At 59.7% G+C, this 27085-nt stretch overlaps 1 protein-coding gene across 3 annotated transcripts in view; it reads right to left on the bottom strand.

Moving 5' to 3' along the window:
- Positions 1-21995, bottom strand: part of FLNC (filamin C) — a 28180-nt gene extending 6185 nt beyond the window's left edge. Inside the window, exons 1-35 of one of the 3 annotated variants that reach the window (XM_082399948.1) lie at positions 21422-21995; positions 16831-17079; positions 15155-15252; positions 14853-15003; positions 14640-14758; positions 14386-14463; positions 14019-14181; positions 13671-13871; positions 13228-13290; positions 12110-12247; positions 11612-11738; positions 11322-11458; positions 10897-11090; positions 10693-10806; positions 9906-10049; positions 9555-9678; positions 9242-9402; positions 8931-9021; positions 8673-8842; positions 8328-8445; positions 7970-8232; positions 6613-7210; positions 5776-5949; positions 5501-5663; positions 5084-5244; positions 4136-4303; positions 3933-4056; positions 3224-3380; positions 2959-3148; positions 2851-2874; positions 2487-2734; positions 1537-1636; positions 1077-1217; positions 680-808; positions 428-601 (exon numbers count right to left, since the gene is read on the bottom strand). In XM_082399948.1, coding sequence (XP_082256074.1) covers positions 428-601; positions 680-808; positions 1077-1217; positions 1537-1636; positions 2487-2734; positions 2851-2874; positions 2959-3148; positions 3224-3380; positions 3933-4056; positions 4136-4303; positions 5084-5244; positions 5501-5663; positions 5776-5949; positions 6613-7210; positions 7970-8232; positions 8328-8445; positions 8673-8842; positions 8931-9021; positions 9242-9402; positions 9555-9678; positions 9906-10049; positions 10693-10806; positions 10897-11090; positions 11322-11458; positions 11612-11738; positions 12110-12247; positions 13228-13290; positions 13671-13871; positions 14019-14181; positions 14386-14463; positions 14640-14758; positions 14853-15003; positions 15155-15252; positions 16831-17079; positions 21422-21776 — 5809 coding nt within the window. In that variant the 5' untranslated portion in view covers positions 21777-21995. Of the gene's footprint in view, positions 1-427; positions 809-1076; positions 1218-1536; positions 1637-2486; positions 2735-2850; positions 2875-2958; positions 3149-3223; positions 3381-3932; positions 4057-4135; positions 4304-5083; positions 5245-5500; positions 5664-5775; positions 5950-6612; positions 7211-7969; positions 8233-8327; positions 8446-8672; positions 8843-8930; positions 9022-9241; positions 9403-9554; positions 9679-9905; positions 10050-10692; positions 10807-10896; positions 11091-11321; positions 11459-11611; positions 11739-12109; positions 12248-13227; positions 13291-13670; positions 13872-14018; positions 14182-14385; positions 14464-14639; positions 14759-14852; positions 15004-15154; positions 15253-16830; positions 17080-21421 lie in introns of all 3 variants that reach the window. The other 2 variants (XM_082399949.1, XM_082399947.1) reach the window with 2 other exon arrangements.
- Between the last annotated feature and the right edge of the window lie 5090 nt (positions 21996-27085).

Here is a 27085-nt window from a genome sequence, read left to right as displayed (position 1 = left end):
CAGCTCCTCTGGGGATGCCCCAGTCCTGAACGGGTTAAATCCCTAATTTACACGAATGTAAATCCTGAGTCACATGATTGTGTGGAACCAAAAAACTAGACTGGGCCAGACAGCCCAGACCCCTTTCCCGCTGTGTGGCTCTGATCAAGTTGCTCAGCCCCTCTGGGCCTACTGCCTTCCTCATCTATCAAAAGGGATTATCAGTACCCTGACTTAAAAGACTCAACAAGATATGTTTTCAGAGGGTGGCTGGATGTTTCTCACCTGCTCTAGAGGATAGAGGGTTCCTTACATTTATCCAAAAATGACCTCTTCCACCTCGAGGGGGCCCTACCCTAATGCCCCGGTGACTTGAACATGCTGGGCTTGCACATCCGTTGTGTGCTGGGGTGTGTGCGGCAGGCTGTGTGCCCACACGTCCACCCACCTGTGATCTTGGCTGTGAAGGGGCTCCCCGGAATGTGCTTGTCGTCAAAGCGCACGATGATGCTGTAGTCTCCAGGCGCCGTGGGCAGGTAGGACACGGTGCAGGTGCCATCCTTGTTGTCCTTGCAGGTGATCTCTGCCTTGGACGGGCCCTCCACGGCCAGGGACAGACCCCCTGTGGGCGGAGGGAGGGCTGAGATCAGAGGTCCTGCCCTCACCCCTGCACTGGCTGCCCTCACCCAGCTCCCCTCACCTTCCCCAGCATCCTTGGTGACAATGGTGAAGGTGGCCGGCTTGTTGACCATGCCATGGCTCAGGCCTGGCCCATAGGCACTGACGTGGCGGCTGTTGATGGCATCCACGTAGAACTGCAGGGGGCTCCCTGGGGGTGGTCGGAGAAAGAGGGCTGGGTCAATAGGACAGGAGCTGCCTGAGCCCACCTCGGCCCCCGCACCTCCCCACAGGCTCCCTGCTGAGCCCTGCATCTCTGCCACAGGGGCCTCCCACCAGGGCACCAGACTTCCCAGGCCTCACATGGTGTCTGCACACAGCAGGCGCTCAATAAAGATTTGTTGAAAGAAGGCAGATGAGGATGAAGTCACTATGGGCTCCTCTCAGCCCAGCCAAGCCCAGCCTGGCCCCCGACTCACCAGGGATGTGGTTGCCGTCATACTTGATCCCCATCTGGTGCAGGCCTTTCTCGGTGGGTGCGTACCTCACCGTGATGGTGCCATCCTTGTTGTCAGTGATGCTGGGCCGGGCGGTCTTCCCAGAGGGCATCCGTACCTCCCCTGCCAGGCAGACAGTTAAGTGGGGGACCCCAGTTTCTCCTACCTCAACCCCCTTTGCTGTCCCAGGCTCCCACTCCTGTGTGGTTCTGCTTCTACCCCAGAGGTCAGGCACCAGGAGACAGCCTGGAGCATCAGGATGAGCCCTGACCTGGGAGACAGAAGGCTGGAGTCAGTTCCAGCTCTGCTCAACTTGCTGTGTGACCCTGGGTAGCTTACTTCTCTGCTCTGGGCCCCAGCTTTCATCTCTAAAGAAGGAGCTGGGCCTGGATGCAGGTGTCCTCCCTTTGAGCCCTCATGCCTCAAGGCCCCGGGGCAGTACCTGTGAGCTCCCCTTTCTGCACAGTGAAGGGGATGACCAGGTTGAAGGGTCTCAGCATGGACTCCATGGGCTCCACGGGCACCACTGGCTCCTCTGTGGCCTGTGGCAGGTGAGAGGGAACAGTCATTGGCTGGGGAAGGCCTGGGGAGCTTGGCCTGAGCCATGACTGAAGTCAGAGAAAATGAGCAAAGAAAAAGATGGTTAATGGTGAAACCAGAGGGCAGGAGAGGCACGTCCGCTGCAAGAGAAGAGGTGCCGTGCCCAGCTTGGGGACCCGTCTGCCCAGCCTGACTCCCGCCTGCTCCCCAAGATGACCCCAAAACCATGCCCCAGTCCTGGCCACTGAAGAAGAGAAAGAAGAAATGAAGGAAGAGAAGGAGGGGAGTGAGGTGTGGCCTGGGTGGGAGGTGGCAGTAGCCAGTGTGCAGGGTAGGTAATGGGCCGGTGCAGCTGCAGCAAGTCAGAGGGCTCCTCCACGCGGGGCATGGAGTCACACGCCTGGGAAGCCAGGCGCGGGAGGGCACAGGACGTAGCAAGCCGGTACACGCCAGCTCGAGTGACCACGAGCTGACGCAGAGAATGGCCCAGGGACCTGAAATCCCGGGCTGCCCACGGGGCAGGATGGATATCTTGGGTGCTTTACCCTCTGGAGGGCTTCATCGTCCTGCAGGGCCACCCTGGGGAGATGTACAGGGACAGTGGGCCCGAGGGTCAGAAGGAACACGGCAAGTTCCACCAGAGAGAGCTGACCAACCACCAGAGGGGCCAGAAGCAGGGCTGTGCTCACCTCCTGGGTTGGGAGGCTGCAGGGAAAGCAAAGACTTGACTGGGGCATTCTGGGTCCCGGATCCATCAGACGTGGGGAGAGGTTCTGGGATCCCCTGCTACCACTAAGAGGGCCCGGCCCACCTCCCCAGCCGCCCTAGTCCCACTGTGGCCGCGGAGCTTACCAGCACGTGGAAGGGACTGTTGGGGACGTGCTCGCCTCCAAAGCGGATGGTGATGACGTACTTGCCCGGCTTGGGCGCTGTGTAGTAGATGTCGAAGGTGCCGTCGTGGTTCTCAACCACATCCACGTCGAGCTCCGCCCCATCCGGCGTGGACACTGTGCACGTCACCTTCCCCTTGCCTGCTGCCTTGGCGTCCACCGTGATCACCGTCTCCTCCCCAATCTGGATGCGGGGGCCCAGGCAGGCACCTGCCACACAGGAGTGCCCGGTCAGGGGTCCGCGGGACCTGTGCCCAGCCCCCCGCAGTTCCCAGCTCCCCCACCACCTCAGCCCACAGCAGAAAGAGAGGAGAAGGGGCACTCACCCAGGCCATGGCCTCCAATGGACACTGGAAATGGAGAAGAGTGTAAGCCACGCAGTGCTCAGGTGGGTGGGGAGGGGGAGGGGCAGGGGAGGCGGGGTGAGTGCCCACCTGTGACCAGGCACTTGCTGGCGTCCCCAGTGGGGAGGGCATGGATGCGGAAGGGCGAGTAGGGGATCTCATCGCCGCCATACTTGATGGTGATGGTGTACCGGCCACTCATGTCCGGGAGGTAGGACACGGTGTACGTGCCATCCCCATTATCTCGGATGTTGGCCTTCTTGGGCTTACCCTCAGGGTCCTGGGGGAGGAGCAGAGGTCAAGGCCGGCCTGTGCCCAGAGCCTGACCTGAGAGTGGGGCGGCACATGGACTCACCAGGATCTGGACAGTGAGCAAGCCCTCCCCAGCATCGCGGGCATCGATGGTGAACTCCACAGGCAGGCTGGCAGGGATGCCAGAGGCATTGAGCCCGGGGCCGCTGGCCCGCACCTTGCTGGCATCGTGGGCTGGAAGCACCTTGATCTTGAAGGGGCTTGAGGGGCAGAAGGGACAGACAGTTGGCTCAAGCTCGGGGGCAGAGGGAATCCCATCTCGTTTGGGGTCTGGAGTCCTCCCCACATTCGTGAGCAGGGGAGATGACAACTGGCAGGGAGGAGGGACCAGGTCACAGCCTGAGTCTGGGGGAGGGTCACACAGGTGTGCCCCGACAAAGCCTGAGCATTTCTTCTCCATTCTCCAGGAAGATGCCGTGAACTGTTTATAAAGAGGAGGATGCAGGATGCTGCCCTCTCCCACCTTTTTGTAGCTACATGGTGCCTTTTCCCAAGGCACTAATTTTGTAAATTTTGTATCTACATGGGGGGACAGCCCAGCCAGAGGAGAGCCCCTGGGGCTGTGCCACCTCCGGGGTGGAGAAGACAGGCAGGGGGCCCTGAGGAAGAGCGGGATGGGGCAGCAGAGACAGGGTGAGGCGAAGACAAGTAGGAGGGGTGTTTCCAGGGCCCTGCAGTGGCCCTGCAGGTGCGGCCCTGGTGGGCGCTCCCCAGAGCTCAGCCCAGCCCAGGAGCCCAAAGCTGGGCCTCACCTGCGTGGCACCTCCTGGTCGGCGTACTTGACAGCTACTGTGTAGGGCCCGTCGGTGGCTGGGGTGTAGTGGACGGTGTGAGTGCCATCTCCATTGTCACGCACCTCCACAGGCTCAGCCACACCTGGGCAAGGGGAGCAGGGTCAGCAAAGCCTCTTGGCACCCTTTCTGCCTCCCTCCACCCTGCCCCAGACATTCCATACCTGTGGGGCTCAGCACGGCCACCTGCAGGGCGGCCCGGCCAGCTTGGCTGCAGTCCACCCTGAAGGTCTGGGGTACCCGGGCCCTGACACCGGCTCCCAGCCCTGGGCCTGAGCACTTCACCTTCCCAGGGTCCACCACATCCTTCACTGGCACCCGGAATGGACTCCCTGCGAGGAGAGGGACATCAGCCCCTACCCCCTGCCCAGGAGGGTCTCCCTGACACCGAGGAACGAGGAGGAGGACGCCTTCCCTGCCTTTGAAATGCCCCAGGGAGACCAGACCAAATGTGCAAAGGCTTAGGGACTTGCTAAGAAAAATGTAAACAAGGAAAAATAAACTTGGCTACTTGGCTACAGACTGCGGCTGGGCAAATCACTTATTTAGACCACAAGCCTGGAAGAAGGCCTTCCTAAATTAGTAAAATGTTAAAAGTGGAGTATTTGTAAAAGAAAATGCATTTTTGCCAGCGTGAAATTAGATGAGGAGAAATGTCCAATTTCAGCAGGCCCGAGTTATGCGATAATTGAAGACATAACCCCGCCCTCCCCACCCCTACCCCTGCCCCTGCCCTGAGCAACTCGGCCACACAGGAGGGCAGGGGGGGTTCCTTGCTTTGCAGACAGTGAGAGGGAGAGGGTGTGAGAGGCTGTCCTTGCTGAGCCAGCAACAGAGGCTTGGGCTGTGTCTGAGTGACCGAACCCACGAGGTCTGGTGCTCCAGACAAAGGGCCAAGACACCAGTGCTGGACCTCTGGGAATGAACTGCGCCCACCGCCCTGCCTCTTGGCCATGACTGCAGCACTTGCCTGCTCCACGTCCTCCCTGCTGGCTGGGCTCGGGGCTTTCCTGCTCTAGGGATGAGTCCCCACACCTGACTTCCTTCCAGTTTCTCTCTCGCTGAGCAGGCCTCCTGCTGCCCTCCCCGAGTCCCACCGATCCCGTGCACACCTGGGATGGGCCGGCCCCCGAAGGTGATGTTGACGTCGTAGTCTCCAGGGGTGAAAGGGATGTACTCCACGGTGCAGCTACCATCCTTGTTGTCCTTGCAGGACATCTTGGCTTCCGACGGGCCCTCAATGGCTAGGCCTAGGCCCCCAGTGCCAGCTCCCCTACAAGATGACACCCCTATATCAGCTCCGCTAGGACCAGTGAGTGGGGATGGAGGAGAAACTGAATGGGGGCTGGGGGCCCAGCTGAGAAGGGACTAGCTACAGGGGCTGGGACACTGGGGGAGGTTTGCACCCTTGACAGGGGATAGGCTGGGGATGAGGCACACACAGAAGGATGAAGGGGGAGGGCAGGTGGCTGGGATCAGGGTGGCCACAGCATCATGGTCAAGGTTAGGAAAGGTGGGGGGAGGAATACCTCGTTTCCACAGTGAAGCGGTTAGCCTTGTTGACCAAGCCACCCTCCAGGCCTGGCCCAAAGGCCCGGACGCGAGTGGGGTCACAGCCCTCAGTCACGCCCACTCGGAAGGGGCTCTTGGGCACAGCTACGTCATCATACAGCACCTCCACCAAATGCACTCCTGGAAGCCAGCCACACGGTGCAAGTCAGGGTGTGCGAGGCCCCTACCTCCCCAACCCCCGGAAAATGCTGGCATCAGATCACCACCGTCCCCGCTCAGCCCAGCCCCTCACCCTCTTCATAGGCCGTGTACTGCACTCGGTAGGTGCCATCCCCGTTGTCTGTCATGTAGGTGTCCGTCTTAGCGCCCGAGGGGTTGAGTACGCGAGCCGTCACGTGGTTCCCACCCGTGGCTGTTAGGGACCTTGCGTCCACAGTGAACTCAGTGGTCACCTCACGCAGGACACCTGGCTCCCAGGAGACGAGAGCTCAGCATAGGTTGGGGGCAGCCTTCACACAGCTGCTCACCCCTGCCCGCCCTCCCTCCCCAACTCCGAGGCCGCCCCTCCTCCCCACCTGCTGCTCCCCAGCCTGAGCCCTGCCACCCCTCGGCCCTGCGAGCTCCGGGCCCCGCCTCCCACTGCCCCTGCCTCCGCTCCCCTCACCACACAGAGACACTCTGTTCACCTGAGTCTCCCCACCAGGCTGTGTGCCCCTTGAGGGCGGGTCTGGGTCTTACGTTCCTCTGCACACCCCCCATGCCTAGCCCAGGGTCTGGCCCCCAGCAGATGGTAACTCACAGTCACCGAACTGAGCTGAACTGTCTCCTGACTCATCAGCCTCAACCCCAAAGCTTTCCCTCTGTACCATGGAGAGCAAGGTTCTTAGCTTTCTCAGATCAGCTGATGAAAGTTGCGAATCTCCCCAGGAAAATGCAATTTTGCCACAAGACCAGAGGTGAAGCTCCACGTCCTGCCTTTGGCTTAGGCACCTTCTTCTGGGGTATCTGAGCCCTAAAGACTCAGCACTGCCCCAAAGCCCTCCCTTCACCCCCACCCCAAGCCCTCAGCCCTGCTTCCCTCCCTCCCTGACTGGCGATGTGACCAGCTCCAGGCTCCTCTCTCACTCACCGTGGGGCTCCACACCGGGTCCCGAGACCTTGACTCCACTGGTGTCGACAGCGGGCTGCACGTGGACGCGGGTGGGGAATTTGGGTACAGGGTGCCCGCCATACTTGATGGTAATGGTGTAGGTGCCGGGGAAGGCAGGGCTGTAGGTGATGTGGTAGGTGCCATCGGCATTGTTGTGGATCAGCACCTCGGCCTTGACGCCGGCGTCCGACAGGATCTCGATGGTCAGCTCAGCCTCGCCCGCCTCCGAGCAGTCCACAGTGAAGGTGGCTGCCTCGCCAGCCTTGCCGCGCTCCAGGCCTGGACCACTGGCCCGCACCTTGCTCGGGTCGAACACGGGCCGGATGGTAGCCTTGAAGGGCGAGCCGGGGATGTGGGCTTCGGCGAACAGGATGTTGATGGTGTACTCGCCCGGCTCCGTGGGCAGGTAGCTGACAGCACACGAGCCATCGCCATTGTCCTGGCACTCGATCTTGGCCTCGCAGGGGCCCTCCACGGTCAACCCCAGGCCACCTGTGCCCGCCCCCTTGGTGTCGATGGAGAAGGGCGCTGGTGTGCCTACCAGCCCGCCCTTGAGACCAGGGCCGTAAGCACAAACCTAAAAGAAGGAACAGGTGTGTGGGTTACCTATACCTGACCTCGCCCACGAGGCCTTCATGGCTCTCAAATCAGCTAAGCACTTTCAACTGTAGCAGCTACCACAGGCTGAGTCCTTATAACAATTCCAGGCGAGAAAATGCAGGTAGAGAGATTAAATAATTTGTCCCAGCTGGTGGACCTGGGATTGAAGCCCAGGTCGGATCCAAGGCCAGGCTTTTAATAGCTGAGCTGTCTCGATATAAGCTTTTATATGTAGGATGGATAAACAACAAGGTCCTACTGTATAGCACAGAGCACTATATTCAATAACCTATGACAGGGACTCCCCTGTCCGTCCAGTGGTTAGGACACTGTGCTTCCACTGCAGGGGGCATGGGTTTGATCCCTGGTCGGAGACCTAAGACCCCACATGCTGCTCAGTGCGGCCAAAAAAAAAAAATCCTACGACCAACCATAATGGAAAAGAATATTAAAAAAAAGAATGTACATATATGTATAACTGAATCACTTTGCTGTACAGCAGTAATTAACACAACATTATAAATCAACTATACTTCAATAAAAATACAAAAAACAAAACCAAAAAAGAACCTAAGCAGTCTCAAAAGCAGGTCCTGAGGTGGGGGACTGCCTCGGCCCTGGGTCCTTGGTTATGCTCACTCCAGGACATAAGGCCCTCTGGCCTCTGCCCCTGTGACTTACCCAACTTCGCTAGAAGCCCCCAACTCCCAGCTCCCACCAGCCCCTATTTCCTCACCTTGGAGGGGTCAGGGGGCAGGACACCCTCCACGGCGAAGGGGCTGCCAGGCACCGGGTGACCATCGTAGGTGATGTCCACCTTGTAGGGCCCCTCCTCAGGGGGCATGTAGCGCACAGCCTGGGCTTCAGCTCCACCCCCGGGCTCCAGCTTGCAGGGGATTGGTCGTCGGGAGGGTGAGGTCATCCGCACGTCCAGCTGACCCTGACCACCAGCCCCTCGTGTGTTCACAGAAAATGCCTGTTCTTGTCCCACAGCCACCTCTGTGTAGACGGCAAGGGACACCGTGAGCAGAGACTGCAACCCACTGCCCCCCCCCAGCTCTCCTCACTCCCAGGGCAGCTCTTGCCCCACTTACTGCTGTTGAGGCCTTGAACTTTGACTTTGCTGAGGTCCAGCGGGGGTGCCACGTTCACCACAAAGGGGCTCTTGGGGACAGGGTCTCCACCATAGGTCACTGTCACTGCCATGTTGCCCTATTGGGTACAACAGGAGGTCAGAACTGGGTGGCTTAGGCACAGCCTGGCAACATGTCTTTGGCCGATGTGGACCAGAGGCTCAGAGATCCACAGCAAGAGAGGATGGGAGGCAGGAAAGGGCAAGATCTGGGAGGCTAGATGCAGAACGGGCCCTGTGAGACTGAAGGAAGGAGACCCACGACCCCATAGCCGGGACGGCTGGAGCTTGGAGGGGGCGGACACACCTGCTGCACGGCCGTGTACTTGACAGTGTAGGAGTAGTCGTGGTTGTCGATGATTTCAAAGTCTCGCACAGCTTCTCCCTTGGCAGCCCCGGCAAAGTGCACGTCCAGCTTGGCCTTGCCGGCTCCCTTGGTCAGCACCGTGAAGTGAGTGGGCTTCCCAACTTCCACACCTGGGGAGTCACCCCGAGATGGTGGTGAGGGGCTGGCGGCCACCTAGCCCCACCCCCAGCCCAGCCCAGCCCCGACTCAGACACCTACCTGTGCGGTTCAGCCCAGGGCCCTCAGCCTTGACCTTGCTGGCATCATGGGATGGGTCCACCTTGATATGGAAGGGGCTGGCAGGGATCTCCTGGAGGGAGAAAAAGCTTGGTCAGGGTGGACACGAGCAGTCTCTGAAAAAGTGTCCTTTGTTTCCTCTGAGGCACGCTGCCTACACATAGGAAGTGCACGATCAACGGCTGTAGAATTGTCCCCAAACGACTGCCTCTTAAGCTGCTGACTGAGATGTGGGCCGGGGCAGGGTGGGGCGTGCAGCCACCCATGACAACCAAAACCCAAGCGTAGGGTACCTGGTTGGCAAACAACACCATGATGGTGTAGCGGCCGGCCCCTGGGGGTGTGTACTTGACTGTGAAGGTGTCATTGTCATTCTTGATGATGTCAAAGTCGATGTCAGCCTCTGCAGGGCCCACCACGCCAGGGGCGCACTTGATGCCAATGCTCACATCGCCTGAGGGGAGGCAGGCACGAGGCCATGAGTGGGGGGCTCAACAACCTCCTGCACTTGACCAGTCCCACTACAGCTGGGACCAGGTGGAGGGTACCAGCACCTCCCACCCAGACCCCGCCCGGCCCCGCCCCACTCCCTGGTCCTCAGCGCACCTTGCCCCGCCTCGCTGCAGTCCACCGTGAAGTAGGTGGGCTCATTAGCCTTGAGGCCTGTCTTCTCCACGCCAGGGCCATACACCTTCACCCGCTCGGGGTGACTGCCCTCTCCCACATTTACCTAGGGGAAGAGTCGATGGTCAGCATGGTGCCCCTCCCTCAAGGTCTATCCCCTTCCCCAGCACTTCCAAGCCCAGCCTTAGCAGGACCAGTCTTAGCATCTTCGCAGGGGCCTTGAGGTGGGGAGCGATGACAGGGCCCAGGTACAACCAACATCTCCTGTGTGAGGCTCTGCCCTCCCTCTGGGGCCCCTGGCAGTGGGCACGGGGCAGGGAGCAAAGGACATACCCGGAAGGGGCTCTTGGGGACGTTGACGCCTCCCCAGGAGATGATGATGGTGTGCTTAATGGGCTTGGTGGGCACGTAGGAGCAGCGGAAGGTACCATCGCCGTTCGGGATGACCTTGATGTCAATGGGGCAGCCCTCTGCGTCCTGTGGGCATCACCCAAAGCAAGGTTCTTGGAGTACCCCGGCCTCCTAGAGCACCAGCGCCCTCTGCTGGCCGTGGGCCATCCTCCTTACCCACCGCCAACCCACTCACAGGCCCCGCCCAGCCACAGACCTCAGACCAGGAGAGTCTAGTGCCACGAGCTCTGGTGGCCAGGGCGCACCCTGGGAACAGGGAGGCCAGGCTCTAGGCCATCTATGTGGCCTGGTCTCACAGCCTAGGTCTCTGAAATGTGTTGTCAGGGGAAAGGCTCAGCTAAATCAACGTTCCTAAAATTGAATAAATAACCTTTTAAAGAAGAATCATCCTCTTGGACCCAAGAACATATTCATTAACCTCTAGGGGTCAGCGGACACCATCGTGAGAAACTCAGCTGGGAAACCAATGTCTTACTCAGTCAAATCATCTTTCAATTGCAAATTATTCGTACAAAAATATACATTTGGTAAAATATGTTTTTAAGATTATCATCAATAAGAAAACACAAAACTTTAAATTTTCCATAGTTCTAATGGATCCATGAGAATCAGTCCTGTGACGCCTGGAGGCCCCTTTCTCTAACTTGCCCCACCCTCCCAGGGTCGCTGCTACAGCGGCGAGGGGCACAGAGATGGGGCAACACCCCACCTGGGCATAGAGCTTCAGGTCTCCCTTGCCAGCAGCACGGGCATCAATGGTGAACTCTGCTGGCTTGTCCACGATGCAGCCAGTGGGCTCCAGGCCTGGCCCAAAGGCCTTCACCTGCGCAGGGGCAAGAGCGGAGGGCTGGGTTGGGGACTGGAGGAGGGCCAGTTCACCTTGCCCCAGGCCCGCGGGAGCTGGGACCCCCACCTTGTCCGGGAAGCAGTCGGGTGGAGCTGGCTGGATGTGGGCAATGAAGGGCGAGTCTCGAATGTCCTCATCGTCGCAGATGACGTGCACGGCGTACTCCCCTGGTTCTGTGGGCCAGTACCGCACGTCGCAGGAGCCATCTCCCTTGTCATCACACTCGATCTTGGCCTGTGAAGGCCCCTCAATGGAGAAGCCTAGGTGAAAGATGGGGAGGGTCAGAGGGCACAAGAAGCAACTTGGACACTCAGGCAGGTCCCCGGGGCATCACTCTCCCAGCGTCACCACCCCGATCACCCCACGTCCCATCTCCCAGTCTCATCTCAACACTCGCTAGCACTCCCACCTCCTGACCCCAGTCACTCCCCAGTGTCCTTCTATCACACCACTCCCCCGCATTCCCACCTATCACCACCCCAGCCACTTACCCAGCGTCCCCACCTCCGTGCCAATGGCCTCCACCACAAAGTCGGCTGACTTGCCCACCTGGCCAGTTTCCAAGCCGGGACCCCAGGCCCGCACCTTCTGCACTCCTGCCTCTGGGCTCACCTGCACCTCAAAGGGGCTGGGCAAAGAGGGAGCTGGTGTCCACGCTGGGAGCTGCCCCCACCAGAGGTCCTCCTCCCCCGCCCTTCCCTCAGAGTCCCAGGCAGCCCACCTCCCTCTCCCACCCTTTGAGGGCCCAGACCTGGAGGCACGGGGGCCGCATGGTGCTTACCTGCGGGGAATGGCATAGCCGCCCCATGTGATGGTCACCGCGTACTTGCCAGGCACCACGGGGTAGTACTCGCACTCGAACACACCGTCCCCAGCCTCCCGCACCTTCACCGGCTCCTCTGTGCCTTCTGAGGAGGTGTGGGAAGTGGGGGGGGGGGTCAATGCTCTGCGAGTCCCAGCTGCTCAGTCCCCTCAAGGACCCTTGGGACCCAGGCCCAGCCTGAGGATAGTGCTGCTAGCAGGCACTGTGTAGTAGGCACTGTGTAACAGCCCAGGGCAGCACACCGAGAGAGCAGCATTCCCAGCTTGCACACTGGGAGATGGAGACAGAGGTCAGACAATGTGCCTAAGGTCCCAGGGAGCCTCTGGTCAGTGTCTCTTTGGAGCCCCCCAGGGGGGCATGGTGCTGACCGTCACTGCCCTCAGGGGCTCAGAACCACTGGCTGTATTTCCTCCCTGTGCCCCGACTCCCACCACGGCCCTGGGCCCTGGCACTCACTTGGTCCCTTGACTGTGACCTTGAGCTCCCCGCTGCCAGCACCCTTGGTGAACACCTTGAAGTCAGCCACCTCTTTGACACGCACGCCCTTGGGCTGCAGGCCCCGCCCAGAGGCGCGGCAGGCGTTGGGGTTACAGGCTGGGAGGGAGAAGAGAGGCGATGCTGGGGGCGCCGAGAGGCCCTAGACAGAGCCTCAGCCCTCACCTCTCATCCCCCACCTCGCTGTGCACAGTCCTCCTGACGCCCCCCAGGCACAGGCCATGGCCTCATGCAACCCTCCCCCGTGCTCCCTGGTGCCCCCGACACAACTAGGGCTGCCGAGAGCCATGCTGGGCAGGGAGCTGGCCACGGTGCCCCCAGCCCCCCTCATCAGGCTGCTCACAAGAAACCCTTCCCACTGGGCTCCTCGGAGTCAGTGTCGCTTGGGACAAAGGCAGGGCAGAGCCTGAGCAGAGACTGGAGCAAAGAGAGACAGGAAAGGGCCTTTCACCTACCCCAAGCCACCCACCTAGAGCCATCTGAGCCTTCCCAGAGCCAACACAGCAGCTTTAGGAACTAAGTCATGCCACAAAACACTCAGCAACACCATGGAACAAGAGATACGCATATAACCGGAAGCCTGCCACAGATCACAGGCGATGCACGGAAGTCAGCCTGCCACAGGACACTGCTAGTGGCAATGAACCCAGACTTTGCCACCGAACACAGGCCAAAGAACGGTGATCTCAGCCTGCCACGGAACCCATAAAATGGCATGGAACCCACGGGCTGCCACCAAACAGGCAACGACATATAACCCAGGCCTGCCACAGAACACAGACAATGGCAGAGAATCCAGGTACGGCCACAGAACAGGCAACGGCACGGAACCCGGAGCCTGCCGTGGAACACAGGCAATGGCACGGAACGGAGGTCTTATATCACGGAAATCATCAGGCAAGTGGCAAAGAAACTAGATCTGCCACAGAACATAGGCAAAGGCGCGGAACTCAGGGCCTGTCACAGAATGCCACAGAAGGGTGGTCGATTGCCACACTGCTTGGGCCATGCCACACAGCACAGGTGAGGCCAGTCAGCTATGGCCATGCCCGGCCCCGCCTCCACTGGAGTGTACTAACGTGGCGCCACTCTCTTGGCCTGGTGGACGATGGGCACGGAGGGGGCGAGCGGCGGCAGGGCCTCTGAATGGCAGAGAGAGGACCAAGTGGGGGGGGTCACTGCTTGAGGGCCTGGTGTACAGGTGCTCACGTAAATGCCCCCCACCCACGTGGCCCTGTCGCTTCCCCCTCACCCCTTCCACAGCAGCCCCTGTCTGGTATCCTTCACTGTGGCCTCCTGAGCCTCCTGGGGGCAGGGGATGGACAGACGAGCTCTCGAGAGCCCCACCCCTTGGCTCGCTCTTCTGCCCATTTTAAGCCTTCAGATGGCTCCCCACCCACCCCTGGATGTAGTGCATCATTTCCCGTAAATCCTCAGACTCGGAATTCGGAATTCGGTGGCAACGCTCTCTGTGTCCTGGCGTCGGGGAGGGGGATCATGTGGATGGGTGGAGGGCCTTTACCTTCTGCCACGTGGACAGGGAAAGGGCTGCGGGTGATGGGGGCACCGGCGAAGGCCACGTGCACCGTGTGGGGCCCCTCCATCACAGGCCTGTATGTGCAGCGGAACGTGCTGTCGCCCTTGTCCTCCAGGGCCACCTCCACTGTGTCCCGCCGGCCCTGCGGGTCCACGATCACCACGGCAACATCACCAGTGCCGGCCCCTGTCGTGACAACAGCCATCAGCCCTCATTCTGCTTGGGGCTCCCTCACCCTGAGACCACTGCCCTCTGGCTGGGACTCTGACCCAGGCCCCTGCATACGCCCCATGCCCAGTCAGGGGGTGTCAGGTGTAAGGGGGCCGTCCTCACCCGCGGTGTAGATGTCAAAGTAGGTGGGTTTGTTGGCTACGTTGCCCACGGGCTCCAGACCAGGACCACGGGCTGATACCTTGTTGGCATCCCCCAGGGCCATGCCCACGTTCACCTCAAAGGGGCTGCGTTCGATGTTCTGGCCAGCAAAGAGCACGGTCACCTGGGGGTCAGAGGCCAAAGGTAAGCTTTTAGAGGAGAGCAGCTCTGAGAGGGGGTGGAGGAGCAGAGCAGAGCCAAGGAGGGTGGGAGGCGGGTGGCCGGTGCACGGGGGTGGGGTGGGGTGCGAGCCAAGACAGGGGTCCATGCAGCCAGAGCCAAGGATGTGAATGGAATGGGGAAGACGGGGGCGCCTATAGGGAGATACCTTGTGCAAGCCGGCGACCTTGGGCACGTAGGAGACAGCGTAGGTGCGGTCCTTGTCGTTGTTGGGAACCACCTTTGCCTATTGGGAAGGGAAAAGATTGGCAGTCAGAGACCCTCCGGAGCCCACAGCTCCTGCAGCCCCCATGGTGAGGCGTCCCCCGTCTCCAGCATAGAGGGTAGCTCTGGCAGCCATCTCCAGGCCATTCCGGTTGTTGGCCTGTGGTCTCTGTCCAATCCCCAGTGGCCTCTCCATACCTCCTCGGTGTGGCCCTCGGGGTCCTCAATGTAGACCAGCACCTCGCCCACGCCAGCATCCACTGTCTGCACGGTGAAGTGCGCGGGCTGCAGCACGGTGTTGCCCTGGGGCTCGATGCCTGAGGGGCAGAAGGCAGAGCCAGAGAGTTTAGGGAGATCCATCCTAGCCTGTGCCCAGCTGCCCGGGGAGGGCTGTTAGGGCTCAATACATACCAGGTCCGTAGGCAATGGCCTTCTTGGGGTTCAGCTGCTTGGAGCGAACAGGGGCACCAGGTTTGAGTTTGGCCTTGGGGAACTGGGACAGGTAGGTCATGACAGAATGCTCATCCACGTTGGGGTCCACAATCTCCTCGGGAGCAATCACCTGCCATGAGGAGGAAGGGAGTTAGAGGATGCCCTCCTTAGCCAGGAACCCCGGTTCTCACCCACATCCTGACCAGGTATCCTTATAGACCCAACTCCACCCTTGGCCCTCCGGCCCCTTTACTCTCCCACCGCCCCGCCCGCCAGTGTACCTGGGGCACCCCGAGCCAGTCGTCCGCCTGCTGCATGGCCTCCCGGGCGTTCTCCACAGGCTGGTTGGGGTCCCAGGCCTCCCAGTCAGGGCAGAGGCCTGGAGAGATGGCGGAGGGAGTCGATGATTAGGGGAAGCAGTCAGCCAGCATGCAGAGCATTTGCTCATCCAATCCCCTCACAGGCTGTGGGTTCACACTCCCTCCCATGCAGCCTTGGCCCCTGACCAGCCAGGTTCCTGCTGACCCCCGGTGTTATGGCCCATCAGCTGGGATGCCCATCGCTGTTTAGAGCACGGCAGCCCTCCCTAGCACCAACAATGAGGGCTTTCTGCCCCGGCTGACGCAGCCTGGCACCAGCCCTGCCAGCCGGCCTCCTGCCTACCAGGCCCCAGCACTGACCCTGAACACCAAACCCCTGTGAGGGCATTCCTCGCAGACCTCTCCTGCCTCATCCCAGCTGCCTCCGGGTGGACAGTCCCTGTCCCACATATGCTTCTGACCCATCGCCTCGAAGGTGTCCTCACAGCTGCCCTGAAGCCCTAGGTCTCCAAGCACTTCCCACAACAGCCTCAGAGAATAAGACTCTCTCTCCTTCCTGACTTCCGCCTTGGGGAAATGGAGGCACTGAAGGGCCTGTTTGGAGAGGATGAGTTCTTCTCTCTGGCCACCCAGAACCCAGCCCTTCTAATGGGAGGAATGCTGAGGCGGCCGCAGGTCACTCCTGGGAAGGGGTGCAGGGGTTAGGGTGTGCTTGGTCCAAGCCAGAGCCGGAGAAGGAGGGCGCTGCTCACTGGCGGGGAGAGGGCCGGCTCAAAGGCTGGAATCCATGACTGGCCAGAACAGCTGAGCTCATTGCTGGCAGCCGCACCAGCCGTGGGCAATGGCTCAGCAGCTGGGAATGCTTCCCAAGTGGCCAGTGCCCCCGCCTCCCACCCCCTGCTCCCTGGCTGACCCCAGGCTGGGGGAGGATTCACCCAAGGGGACATGGCTCCCCAAAGGCAGAGCTGACCGATAGGGGTGGAGAAGACCCATCTTCTCAGGAGATGAGAGTCAGAAAGGGAGCCGTACGTTGGGTACGGCTCTCACCTGTGATGCCTCAGTCTTCTCATGGGCCCTCAGCTGCCCCCACCTGAGCAGGCCAGGGCTTACATCGAGAGAGGGCAGGGCTGGGTCACCTGCCACTGGGCAGTGTCACACCAGCCTCAGCCCACATCATCCTGGGCTTCAACCCCTTCTCAAAGCTGTCCCAGGGGCTCACAGAGAACAGCCTTCTCTGGGTCTAAGTCCTGGCCTTCTTTGGAAAGCCAAAGTCCCACCACATTTGCTTTCTGCTGGCTGAGCAGAAATGACACCCATGTGGCAAAGTAGGAAACAGGGAGTTGAGGCCCTGGGCTCTGGTTCAGTTCTGCCACAGATAAGCTGTGTGATCTCGGACAAGTCACTGGCCTTCTCTGAACTCCAGTGTCCTTGCCTGTAAAACCTTTTCCTGCCACTGCAGGATCTGGCAACTCATCAGGAAGGGTCTAACTCCAGCAGTGATTCTCAGCTGGGGCAGGGGGTCCTGATCCCCCAACCCTGAGACATGCGTTCTGACAAACACAAGCCTCGGCATCACCAGCTCGTCCCAGCTCCCCTTCCGGGCTCAAGGGTCCATGGTGTGCTGCCGGCCCACTTACCAGGGGCACAGTTGTCCACCAGGGCGCCCAGAGCTTTGCCATCCTGCCAGTCACGGTTGAAGTTGGTGATGGGCAGCTGGGGCACCTTGTTCTGGATCCAGCCGAGTAGACGCTGCTTGGGTGTCTGCTTTCGGGCATCTTCATCGTCCTCATCCTCCCACATGGGCATGGAGATGGAGTAGTGCAGGATCAGTGTCCAGATCAGGCCCAGGATCAGCTTCAGGTTCCCATCTACGATAGCCTTGCTGTCTGCAGAGGGGAGAGGCAATCTGGGCTCAGGAGGGCGCCACTTCTAGCACAGTGCCCTCCCCGCCCCCGCCCAGCTCCTGAGGCTGCTGCTTGAGCGCTGGGTCAGGCCTCCTTCTTCTGGAACCTACTCCTTCTCTGACTACCAAATTCTCCATCCTGTGAGGCCCGGCCCTTGATGGAGCCCTCCTCTCCCTTCAGAATGAGGCTGCCTCCCAATGTGTTCCTTCAGCGTAGTTTCACCTCTTTCACGGCACCTGTGCGAGCCTCCTAGCAGGCCACAGGCATCCATGCAGTTATGCAAGACTGTGAGCCTCTCAGGGGCAGACACTGTTTTGTTTCGTTTCCTTTCTTTTTTTTTTTTAAACAGTTTTAATGAGGTATGCTTGATGTACAATAAACTACGTATTAGAAAGTACAACTGGGTAAGTTTTGACAACATGTATATACCCACAAAGCCATCACCACAAATCAAGATAATAAACATATCCACCCCTCCTCAAAGTTTCCTTTCCTTTGTGATCCATCACTCCTGCCCCTCCTGGTCTATCCTTCCCAGGCAACAACTGATCTGCTCTTGGTCGCTATAGATTAGTCTGCATTTTCTAGAGTTTTCTATGAATAGAATCATACAGTATATACTTCTTTTGTCTGCCTTCTTTCCCTCTAGATACTGTATTTTATGTCTGCTCAGAGCCTAGAACTTAGTAGAATCTCAATAAATACTGGTTGAATGAATGAATATTTTAAAAACTGAAGTTGGAGAGGAGTGGGACCAACGTGGTTCCAGCCAAATTCTACTCTGAACGCTGTAAAAGGTTTTTGGAACAAAGTTCTTGGAGGAGGGGGTGGGTACAGTGCACATTCTGTTAAGGCTTGAAAATCATGTTTTCAAATGATAGGGACCAGTAAGATTTCACAAGAGCCGGGGGGGGAGTGTTACCCATGTGGACTCAAGTCTCAGGAGCTGAGGCTCTCGACCCATCCCCTCCTTTGAGGAATACTATGGACCAGAACTGGTACCCCGAGATTTTGGGGGCCTAGTTCCCTTTTAACAGCCAGAGAGAAATATCCAGGAGCCAGGAGTGGCCTGGAGTATAGATCATTGGAAACCAGCTTACTTGTAAAGGACAATGCAGGCCTGAAATCCATCAGCTTCCCTGAGCACTGCTTTTAGGAGGTTGGGAGGGGGTGGAAGACTCAGCCTTGTTTACTGGTGTTGCCCAAGAGATGGGAAAGGGTGGAGCTTGAGGTGCCCCCTTACGTATCTTTTCCTGCCCCCCCACCAGATCTTGGGGGATGGCCTTTGGAGGGTAAGGCCTGGGGAACCCCAGTATCGCCCCCTCAACCTGATCCCAGGAGGGGAATCTCAGTCTCTCTGTCTCTCTGGCCTCAGGCTCTGGTCCCCTTGGCTCCGCCACCCTTTCACTGATTCATCCTTCCTTCCCCAGCAGCTCCCCAGGCCCGCCCCCTCTACCCCTGGCTCCACTGCAGCACAATGGTTTGGCAGCTTGCAGATTCCATGACACACTCACTCCCAGCCTCCTGGTGCTTTGGTGCGGTCTCTCTCAAACACACACAGGCCCACAACACTTTCACACAGTCTTGACACCCAGGGCCTCACAGCCTCTCACAACCCTGACAGCCTCCAAAGCTGGTGCTCGCATGCCCAGAGTGCTACTTGCAAACTGCAGCCAGATCTCTGGGAGGGAGGCCTTGAGGCTGCTGGGGCGGGGGGTACGGGGAGCGGGGGCGTCAATCCCATCTGCCGCAGGGAGAGGTTTCTCCCCAGCAACTGGCCCTGGGCCAGACAGCAAGTGGTCCTGGTCGGCAGGAGAGGGGTGGGCCCGGAGTCCCACTCTGGGAGCAGTGACCTTCTTCTCCCTCCTCCCCCTCAGAGGCCAGGCAGAGGAGGGGAGCTCTGCTCAGGCCAGGTTCCCTCCTTCCCACCCCAATGGGGATGCCACCAAAGGGCTGGGAGGAGCCCCAGAGCCAGTCCCTGAGGCCACCCCAGGACTCGAGTGGAGGGGGAGAAGAGAGGGCCCAGCGAGGGAGGTGCCGGGACAGCTGCTGCCCCCTCCAGCCCCTCCCTCGGTGGTTGGCTCCAGGAGAAGGAATAGCAACTGGGGAACAGCTGCGGGACAGAGCTGCCTCACAGGCCTCTTTGTTCGGAGGGGTTGAGGGGCTGGTGGGGTAAGGAGGCCACACAGCTCCTTCCACCCCGGCTGAGTACCCCTACCTCCTTCAGGGGGACCGCTCAACCCCCAGCTCCCGCCCCACTCCTAGAAAAGGATGTGGGGAGCCGTTCTGACCTCCTCCCAGGTGCCCAGATGCTCAGCTTCAGTCCTGAGACGATGCCCAGAGACGGCCCCCGCCCCAGCCCCTTCCTACCACTTAGCGGGACAGAGGAAACTAGAGGAAGCACGATGCCCGCCTGGCGGGGAACCACCCCTTACACCTTCTCCGGGTTGGGCAGCCCCTGCCGCCTGTGCCCCCTCCCATCCAGCCTCAGCCTCAGCCTCAGGCCCAGCAGCTGAATTGCTGACAGCTTATCTCATCGGGTGGCGGGAGCGAGCCACTTGGCCCAAATGGGAAACAATTCCCTGCAGGAATGGGAAAGGAGGGCTCCCTCCCACCCCCAAACCAGCTTTTGCTTCTTCCCCCCCTGTTCTGAGCCGGCCTCTCCACGCACAGCTGAGCCAAAGGGGCCGGAGCCAGGCACCACCATGGGGGAGGGGAGAGGTGTGCTCTCAGGAAGGACGAGGCCTGGAGAGGGGCCGAGCGCCCCGCAGCGGGGAGGGGAGGGGAAGGCTGAGCCATTTCCTACGAAGTCTTGGTGAGGCCCCAGGCTCTCTCTCCCCTCGAGACCCCACCTGGGACCGTCAGTCCAGTCGGTGAAATCCCAGCTGCTGGGGGCTGACAGGCCCAGGGCTGACTCCTCTCTGACCCCGGCCCCCCGCAACCCCACGCGCTCTCAAGCAGCCCTCACTCCCACTACACACACCAGGGCCCCTCCCCACGCCCTGTCCTCAGGCTTGTCCTTCTGGAAAGCTCAGAGACATCTGCTGTGTCACAGCGGCAGGGCTATTTCCAGGCCAGAGCGGGTGGGGTGGGGGGCAGTATTGGGGCAGGAGGGGGTAAGGCCTAGAGAGGGGACTGGCCAGGGCAAAGGGCCCCGGACTGAGCTCAGCTGCTAATTCCGGAGGCCTAGAGATGCCCCGAGGGAGAGTGGAGGTGGACAGACCTTCCATCACCTGAAGAAGTCCCTGGGGCAGCCTGGGGGGCACCGGACGCCCTGTGAAACTCCCCTCCTGCGGCCCTGGGGTGCACCCCGCCAAGGGGCCCTTTCCTGTAAATCCCATCGGGGCTCTTAGGAGCTCGCCACAGGGGTAGGGCTCTGCCCCAGGCCCCCGGCCTGCAGGGATGACGGCAGGGCTGTGAGGGGAGGGCCAGCTCCTACCCTCTCAGAGCCCATCCCGGGTTCCCCAGCTCCCAAGCCTGGGGTGCCTCCCCACCCCCACCCAGCGCTGACACACCTTCCAAATCTGGTTACACTCAATGACTTCCTCCCTTTTTCAGGCCTTCCCTTCCTCCCCTCAGCCCAGACCATTTGAGCTGCAGCCAATCGGGGCTTAGGGGGTGGGCGGGGGCCGGGCGTGGACCGAGGGAGCCCCCTCCCCGGCCGGCTGAAGCTGGTGGAGGACAGGCAGGGGTTAAGGCTCTCGGAGCTCGCTCAGAGCCTTTTTAGGTTTCCGAGGCTGGGCCCTGCCGGCCCTGGCCCCTGGGCCTGAACCCAGCTGCCGAGAACATAGGCCCGCGGGGGACCCGGGCCCTGCGCCCGCCCGGCCACCAGCTCTCCCCCTGCTCCCTGGGATCGGGCAGCGATTGGGACCCGCCTTCAGCCGCTCCTCCCCGGTGGAGGTGCTGGGAGGCTGGGAAGCCATTTGCTTTGTTTGGGGGGAGGTGCCCCCGGGAATCAGTAATGGGCATTGGCCCTGTCCTCTCAAGCCTGGGCTGGGGGTGCGGGTGGCAGGAAAGGGGACGAAGGGGAGAGGCGGGTTGGTGAGAGTGTGCGAGGGAGGCTGAAGCTGGAGGGCTCAGAAACTGTCGGGTCTGGACTCCCCCGGGGCCCCCTCGGGATGCCAGCCGACCAGAGAGGGGTGCGAAGGCAGGACCCGAGGGGGCCTGCGTCGGCGGGCGGGAGAGCGGGGACAGGGTCCTCTCCCGGCGCCGGGGCTCTCTCTGCCCTCTCTCGGCTCCCCGCGCGCCCACCCAGCACCTGAGTCCTCTGTCCCCGTGGGCCAGCCCCTCCTCGGGGCACTTCCCCCTCCCCGCCCGCACTGACCGATGGACACGAGCTTGATGTGCTCGCGCTCGAGGAACTCGAGGGCCACGGACACGTTCTCCAGCTTCATCTGGCGGAAGTTGGGGCGCGGGTGGAACTTGCGGTACATGCGTTTCTGGCTGAGCACCTCGAGCAGCGCGATGAGGCGCAGCCCGTCGCTGAGGTCGCGCTGCAGGTCGGTCAGGCGCTTGCCCACGCACTTGAGGTGCTCGTTGCACCAGCGCGTGAAAGTGTTCTGCTGGATCTTCTTCCACGGCGCGTCCTCCGCCAGGTCCTTCTCCGTGGACGGCATGTCGTCCGCCTCGTCGCCCAGGCCGAGGCCGGGGGCCTCGGAGTAGCCGCTGTTGTTCATCATGCTGGCGCGGGCTGGGGCGGGGGCTGCGCTGCCGGCTGGGCTCCGGCTCGGGGCTGGCTGGGCTCGGGCTCGAGGCGCTGTCGGGGCGCGATCGCGGGACTCGCGGCTCTGCGCTGCGCGGCTCTCAACTTCTCTCGCGCCCCTGGCTGGCGGGACTCGGCGGGCCTCCTCGGCTCCTCGGCCGCGCTCTCTCTCTCTCTCTCTCCCTCCGGGGGCGGAGCGGTGCCCTGGAAGTGCGGGCCGGGCTGGGGCGGGGGGTTTAAGAAGCCCCCGGGCCGCGTTCCCCCCGCCGCGCCTGCGGCCCCCGGCTCCACGTCAGAGCGCCGGCCTCCCAGGAATGCCGCCCGGCCCGCGGGTGGGGGCCGAGCCGAGCCCGCCGGCCCCGCCTCCCTCCCTCCCCTCCCCCACGCGGCCCGCAGGCGGGAGGGGGGCCCTCGCCCCCGGCCCGGGTCTGCTGCCCCGGGGAGGCCAGGGCCCCGGAGCCGCCGCGGTGGAGAGATGACTAGCGGAGCTGGAAAATGGGGGGAGTGAGGTCTCCCAACACCCCAAAACTAAGCTTCGTCGGTCAGAGATGAAATATACCCCCGCCCCGCAGGACTAAAGAGACACAAGGGGAAACTGAGGCCAGTGGTTAGGGCAGAACACACTGATCTGGTGTTGAGAGAATCTTCTGGGTTGTTTGGTGGCAGGGCTGTTCACAGGGCCTGGGAGTCCTGGCTCCTAGCCCAGGGTATTGTCCACCTGCGGACAGGGAAGGGAAGGGTGTGTGCTTGTGCGCAGACGGACTGAGAGGAAGTAACGACACTGCCCACGCCAATTAGGGAGAAGGCTTGGGGTGAGGGTGCCCCACTTTACAGGTAGAAAAGTCTCATTTGAAGCCCAAACCCAGGGTCCCAAGGGAAGGACTGCGTCTACCCCTGACTCAGTGTCCCTGTCACCAGCCCTTTGTCCTCATCCTCTCAGAATGAAGCTGAGCTCAGGAAAAGAGCAACCAGTGAGTCACACTGTGCTCCCCCCACCCCCCACCAAAGTCTGACTCAACCAAGGTGATGAGAGGGGAGGGAGAGCCTCTGCCCTGTAGTACCAGGGAGCCCCCTGGGCGATGTGCCCATTTGGGTCACAGGGCAGATCCTTCCAGTCAAAGGCAGGTTAACCAGACAGAGACCGAGAGCCCTGCCCAGAGTAGTCAAGGGGAAACGTGATGGGGGCTGGTGGGCAGGGAGAGCCCCAAGGAGCCAGCGAGGATGCCTGGGCAAGGCTGGGCTCAGGGTAAGCCAAGGGCAGCTGACAGCAGGGAAACTGAGGCACTCAAACAGAGGAGCTGGCCTGGGATGAGGTGAAAGAGCTGTAGAACATACTTTATATTAAAAGAATATATATTCTGCAATTCTGTAGGATACATGGATTCCACACCTCCTGGCACCCCCTTTAGGCCAAACTTCCTCAGCTTTCCCATCCTTCTGGACCCATAAGTTTGGGCCCCAACTCAAGCTGTGTGATGACTGAAATTTGGCAAGTTTCTGGTGAATCATTTGACCTTATTCCTCTTCCCCCACCAGGCCCAGTGAAAAGGACAGGGAGAGTGGGCATCTTTGGGGGCAGAATGAGGGCAGTCCTTGTTATAGAGATTGGGAAGAAGTTCAGGAGCTTTGTGGGGGGCAGTGCTTATGGTGAAAGGGGTCCATGAATGATTTCTTTCCCTTCTCATTAGTGAGGGAGGGGGAGGAGTAGAGAAGGGACCAGAAACAGAAAAGGGACCTGCTGTGCATGACTTAGGAGGGGGGAGCTCTGGGGGCCCTGATAGTGACAGGCGAGATATAAATAGCTTGGGCCCTGCGGCTCATGTTCTGTCGGCTGCCTGTGATGAGGTGCTTAGGAATTCCACCCTCCTGTTGGCACCCCCTTCCCTATCTCCAGAACTCTCATTCCCCCATGCCACCTTTATACCATGGCCAAAACCAACCATCAGGCATCAGTGCTGTCTGTCTACTTGAGAGGCTGAGCTCTCCTGTGGAGAGACGTCCACCTCCTGGGGACACATGACATGTAGCTGGGTTTCATAAGGGAAGTGTGTGTGTGTGTGTGTGTGTGTGTGTGTGTGTATAAAAAGGCAGACTTCTGACACCCAACCTGAGGTACCAGCTCAGGGTTCAGTGATGAACAAACTGAGGTATAGATCCAAGAAAGGATGGATTCCTCTCCCTGAGCCTCTGGGGAGAAGAGAAAGGGGTAAAGCCGGTTTGCCTGGAGCTGACAGCCCTTCACAAACCCTAATGGCTCACAGTCCTGTTTTGTGGGCATTACCTGAGGTCCCCCAGTAACTTGAGGGCCTCGCTTAAGGTGGGGGGAGTTCAGAGGGAAGCCAGCGAGTGGACAAACAACTCCCTTCTCCCCCTTCTCATTCCCTCTCTCCGAGAGGTGTGTGTGTGTTTGGCCCCAGGGGAGTGAGTGGATGGTCGGCAGAGGGTGCCCAGTGCCAAGGATGGTTCCTGGTACCCTTCTCACCCTGCCTGCCCCAGAAACCAGAGCCCGTTACTCTCCAGGATAAATCAGGGCCTGACTCAGGCCCCAGCCAGCCAGTCAGTCAGCCTGCCCAGGCACAGGCTGGTGACTCAGCCCTCAATATAGCCCATGAGCCTAGGCCCCAGGCCTCGCCATGAGAGCTGGAACAGACCGTGCACAATGCTGGTCCAGGGACCTGCCAAGTGAGGGCCCCTCCCTGAGGAGGGCTGATGTGCTCCTCTCAGAGCCCGGCAGGGGCTCAGAGAGGGGCTTACAGGGGGTTTCATCAGCTGAGTTTTTGCAGCACTGCTGGCGGTGGCCACAGGCTGTATATAGCCCCCTGACTCACCACCCGCTGACCTGTCTCAGGAGACAAGGTTGCCTGGCCTTTCACCTGGCCCTGCCTCTCCCATCAAGGGGCACTGTTGGTCAGCCAACATTGGCCATATTTAACTTGAGCGGAGCAGAATCTGAGTGAGCGTGTCCAATGGGCCATGTTTGAAAATCCTGTTCTTCTGGAACCAGGGACATTTCCATAGCCACCTGTGATGGCACCAGGCTGGCCAGGCTCACAGCAGGCACTTTGTTCAATCCATGATACTGACTGTGGCCCTGGCCCAGGTGTGGCAGGGACAGTGTAGTAGGGTGGAAAGATCCATAGGCTGAATTCCAGCCTCTTCACCTCTGGTTCTGTAGCCTTGGTCAGGTAATGGAATTCTTTGGGGCCTCAGTTTTTCCGTCTGCAAAATGGAGTTAATAGTACTCTCATAGGGATTTATTTATGCGTGAAGATGAAAGGAGATAACATGTAAAGTGATTAGCATGGTGCTGGGCAGCTAATAGGTGATCAGAAAAAACCAGTTTGCTTCCTCTGCTGGTATCCTGGGGACCACATGGGTTCTGGTGAGCTAGGCCTTCCTCACAGCTGCCTCTGTCCCCTGTAGAATCCACTGCCGGCATCTCCCACTGCTCCCCTCTTCCCTTCCTTGCATCCTAACACTCCACCTGCCAGAATCAGAACCAGAGTACTTCTGATCTTTAGAGCTACCCACCATGCCCCCCAAGAGCAGCTGGTCCTTGACAGGGGTGGCAGGTGGTGTGCTCTACCACGTAGCCTGGGAAGGGAAAGCAGAGGGGTCCGTGGTGCAGGGAGAGAGCAGAAAGGAAGCAGTTATGCAGAGGGCAGGAGAGGGGGGAGATGAAGGCCACTGGAGGTGTTTTGAGTCCTTGGTTCTATCTGTACCTGGGCCTGGGTGCATGCCTGCCTGTGGCTTCTAAGAGACACCCCTGTGGACTCAAAGCTAACTCCAGGGACTGTTTCACATTCAACACAGGCAGACCTGTTAACTCTGAACAGTGTATCTACAAGACCAGAAAGCACAGAGCCCAGATCAGTGAAGAGGATGGCCTTCCAAGATGAGCTGACACAGGCAAGTGACCTAAAGGGAAGAGCTCTGTATTCTAAACAAAAAGGCTGAAGAAAAGGACCACTTCCCTGTCATTGCCAGCTCTGAGTTTGGGCCTGAGAAGGACCAGATGAAGTCCTGACTGGGGGCCGACTGCCTACCAGACCATGACCTCCACCTTGGCTTCAAATACGAAGTTAAAGCAGTGATGCTCAGTGGTGGGTAATCTTCCAGTCCTCTCCACCACACACGTTCTCCAGCCAACTGGTGGCCGGAGTAAAGCTGGTAAAAAGCAGGGTCTCACTACACTCAACAGCAAGGGGACAGTGCTAGCAGGTGGATTGTGAAGGAATTTCAATTAGGTTACAACTGAGAATACACAATCTAATATAGTGAAGGGCAGTGCTTCTCAAATTTTATCGTGCGTACTAATCAGCTGGGGAATCTTGTTAAAATGTAGATGCTGTGTCAGTGGGCCTGAGCTGGGGCCCGAGATTCTGCCTTCCTAACAAGCTAACAATGCTCATGCTGCAGGTCCGTGGGCCACAACTTGAGCAGCAAGGAGCTAGGCCACCCTAAATGAGCCTTATCTTTAAAGAGGAGTCATTTAGAGGGAGCAAAAGGGACCCACGGCACTGCCCTCAACCTGCCTAGGTACAGCCCTGTGATAAGGGCAGGTCACGATTTCAGCTCTGGCCCCAGGTCTGCTAGGAGGACTCCCAGTCAGCCTGGTCACTCCTCTGGGCTGCACACAATTTAAAAACCTCCTAATTCTAAATGTCCTTGCTCCCCCTAGGGAAACACTGTGGAAGAAATGAATTCATTTAGTGCTCAGCAGTGCCCACCTCAGTACACACTCTATAGGTATGTGTTGCTTTGTATATTTGGGTGAATGAAACAAACTCCTTTGGTATCAGGTAGAAAGGAGGCAGAGAGGGTCCCAGGAAACCAGCAGTCACGGGGGCCATTCTGCCCACTATGGCTTATGAATATACTTGGGGGTTTTCATATGGAAACATTCATGATGAGAACAACCAATCACAAAAGGTTCCGCAGGAATGAAGGTCAACAGGAACACTCATAAATTACCCTCATCATTCTGCTTATTCCCACTTAGATCCATTCTCAATCCTCTGCCCGGCTCTGAACTCCAGGAGGCTGACCCTGAAAGACTGTCACCTGGGCATCTCTGCTCTCTGGCTCCCAGCTGGGATCAGCCAATGAGACACACCAACAGGGAACTGGAGAGTGGGAAGAGAGGGTGGGGGAAGCACATAAACTTCCCACTTCCTCATGGCTCTGATAAGGGCCACACCCCCCTATGGCCACCATGTGTGTCTGGGGCCCCGTGCCAGGCCTCCAGCTCTTGCTTGCTCCCTTTTCCCCTTCAGGCCTGCGACG

This window comes from Balaenoptera borealis, assembly GCF_965194805.1.
Source record: "Balaenoptera borealis genome assembly, chromosome: 7".
NCBI lineage: Eukaryota > Metazoa > Chordata > Mammalia > Artiodactyla > Balaenopteridae > Balaenoptera > Balaenoptera borealis.
The sequence above is the reverse complement of the archived record's forward strand: the minus strand, read 5'-3'. Positions and strand labels throughout refer to the sequence as shown.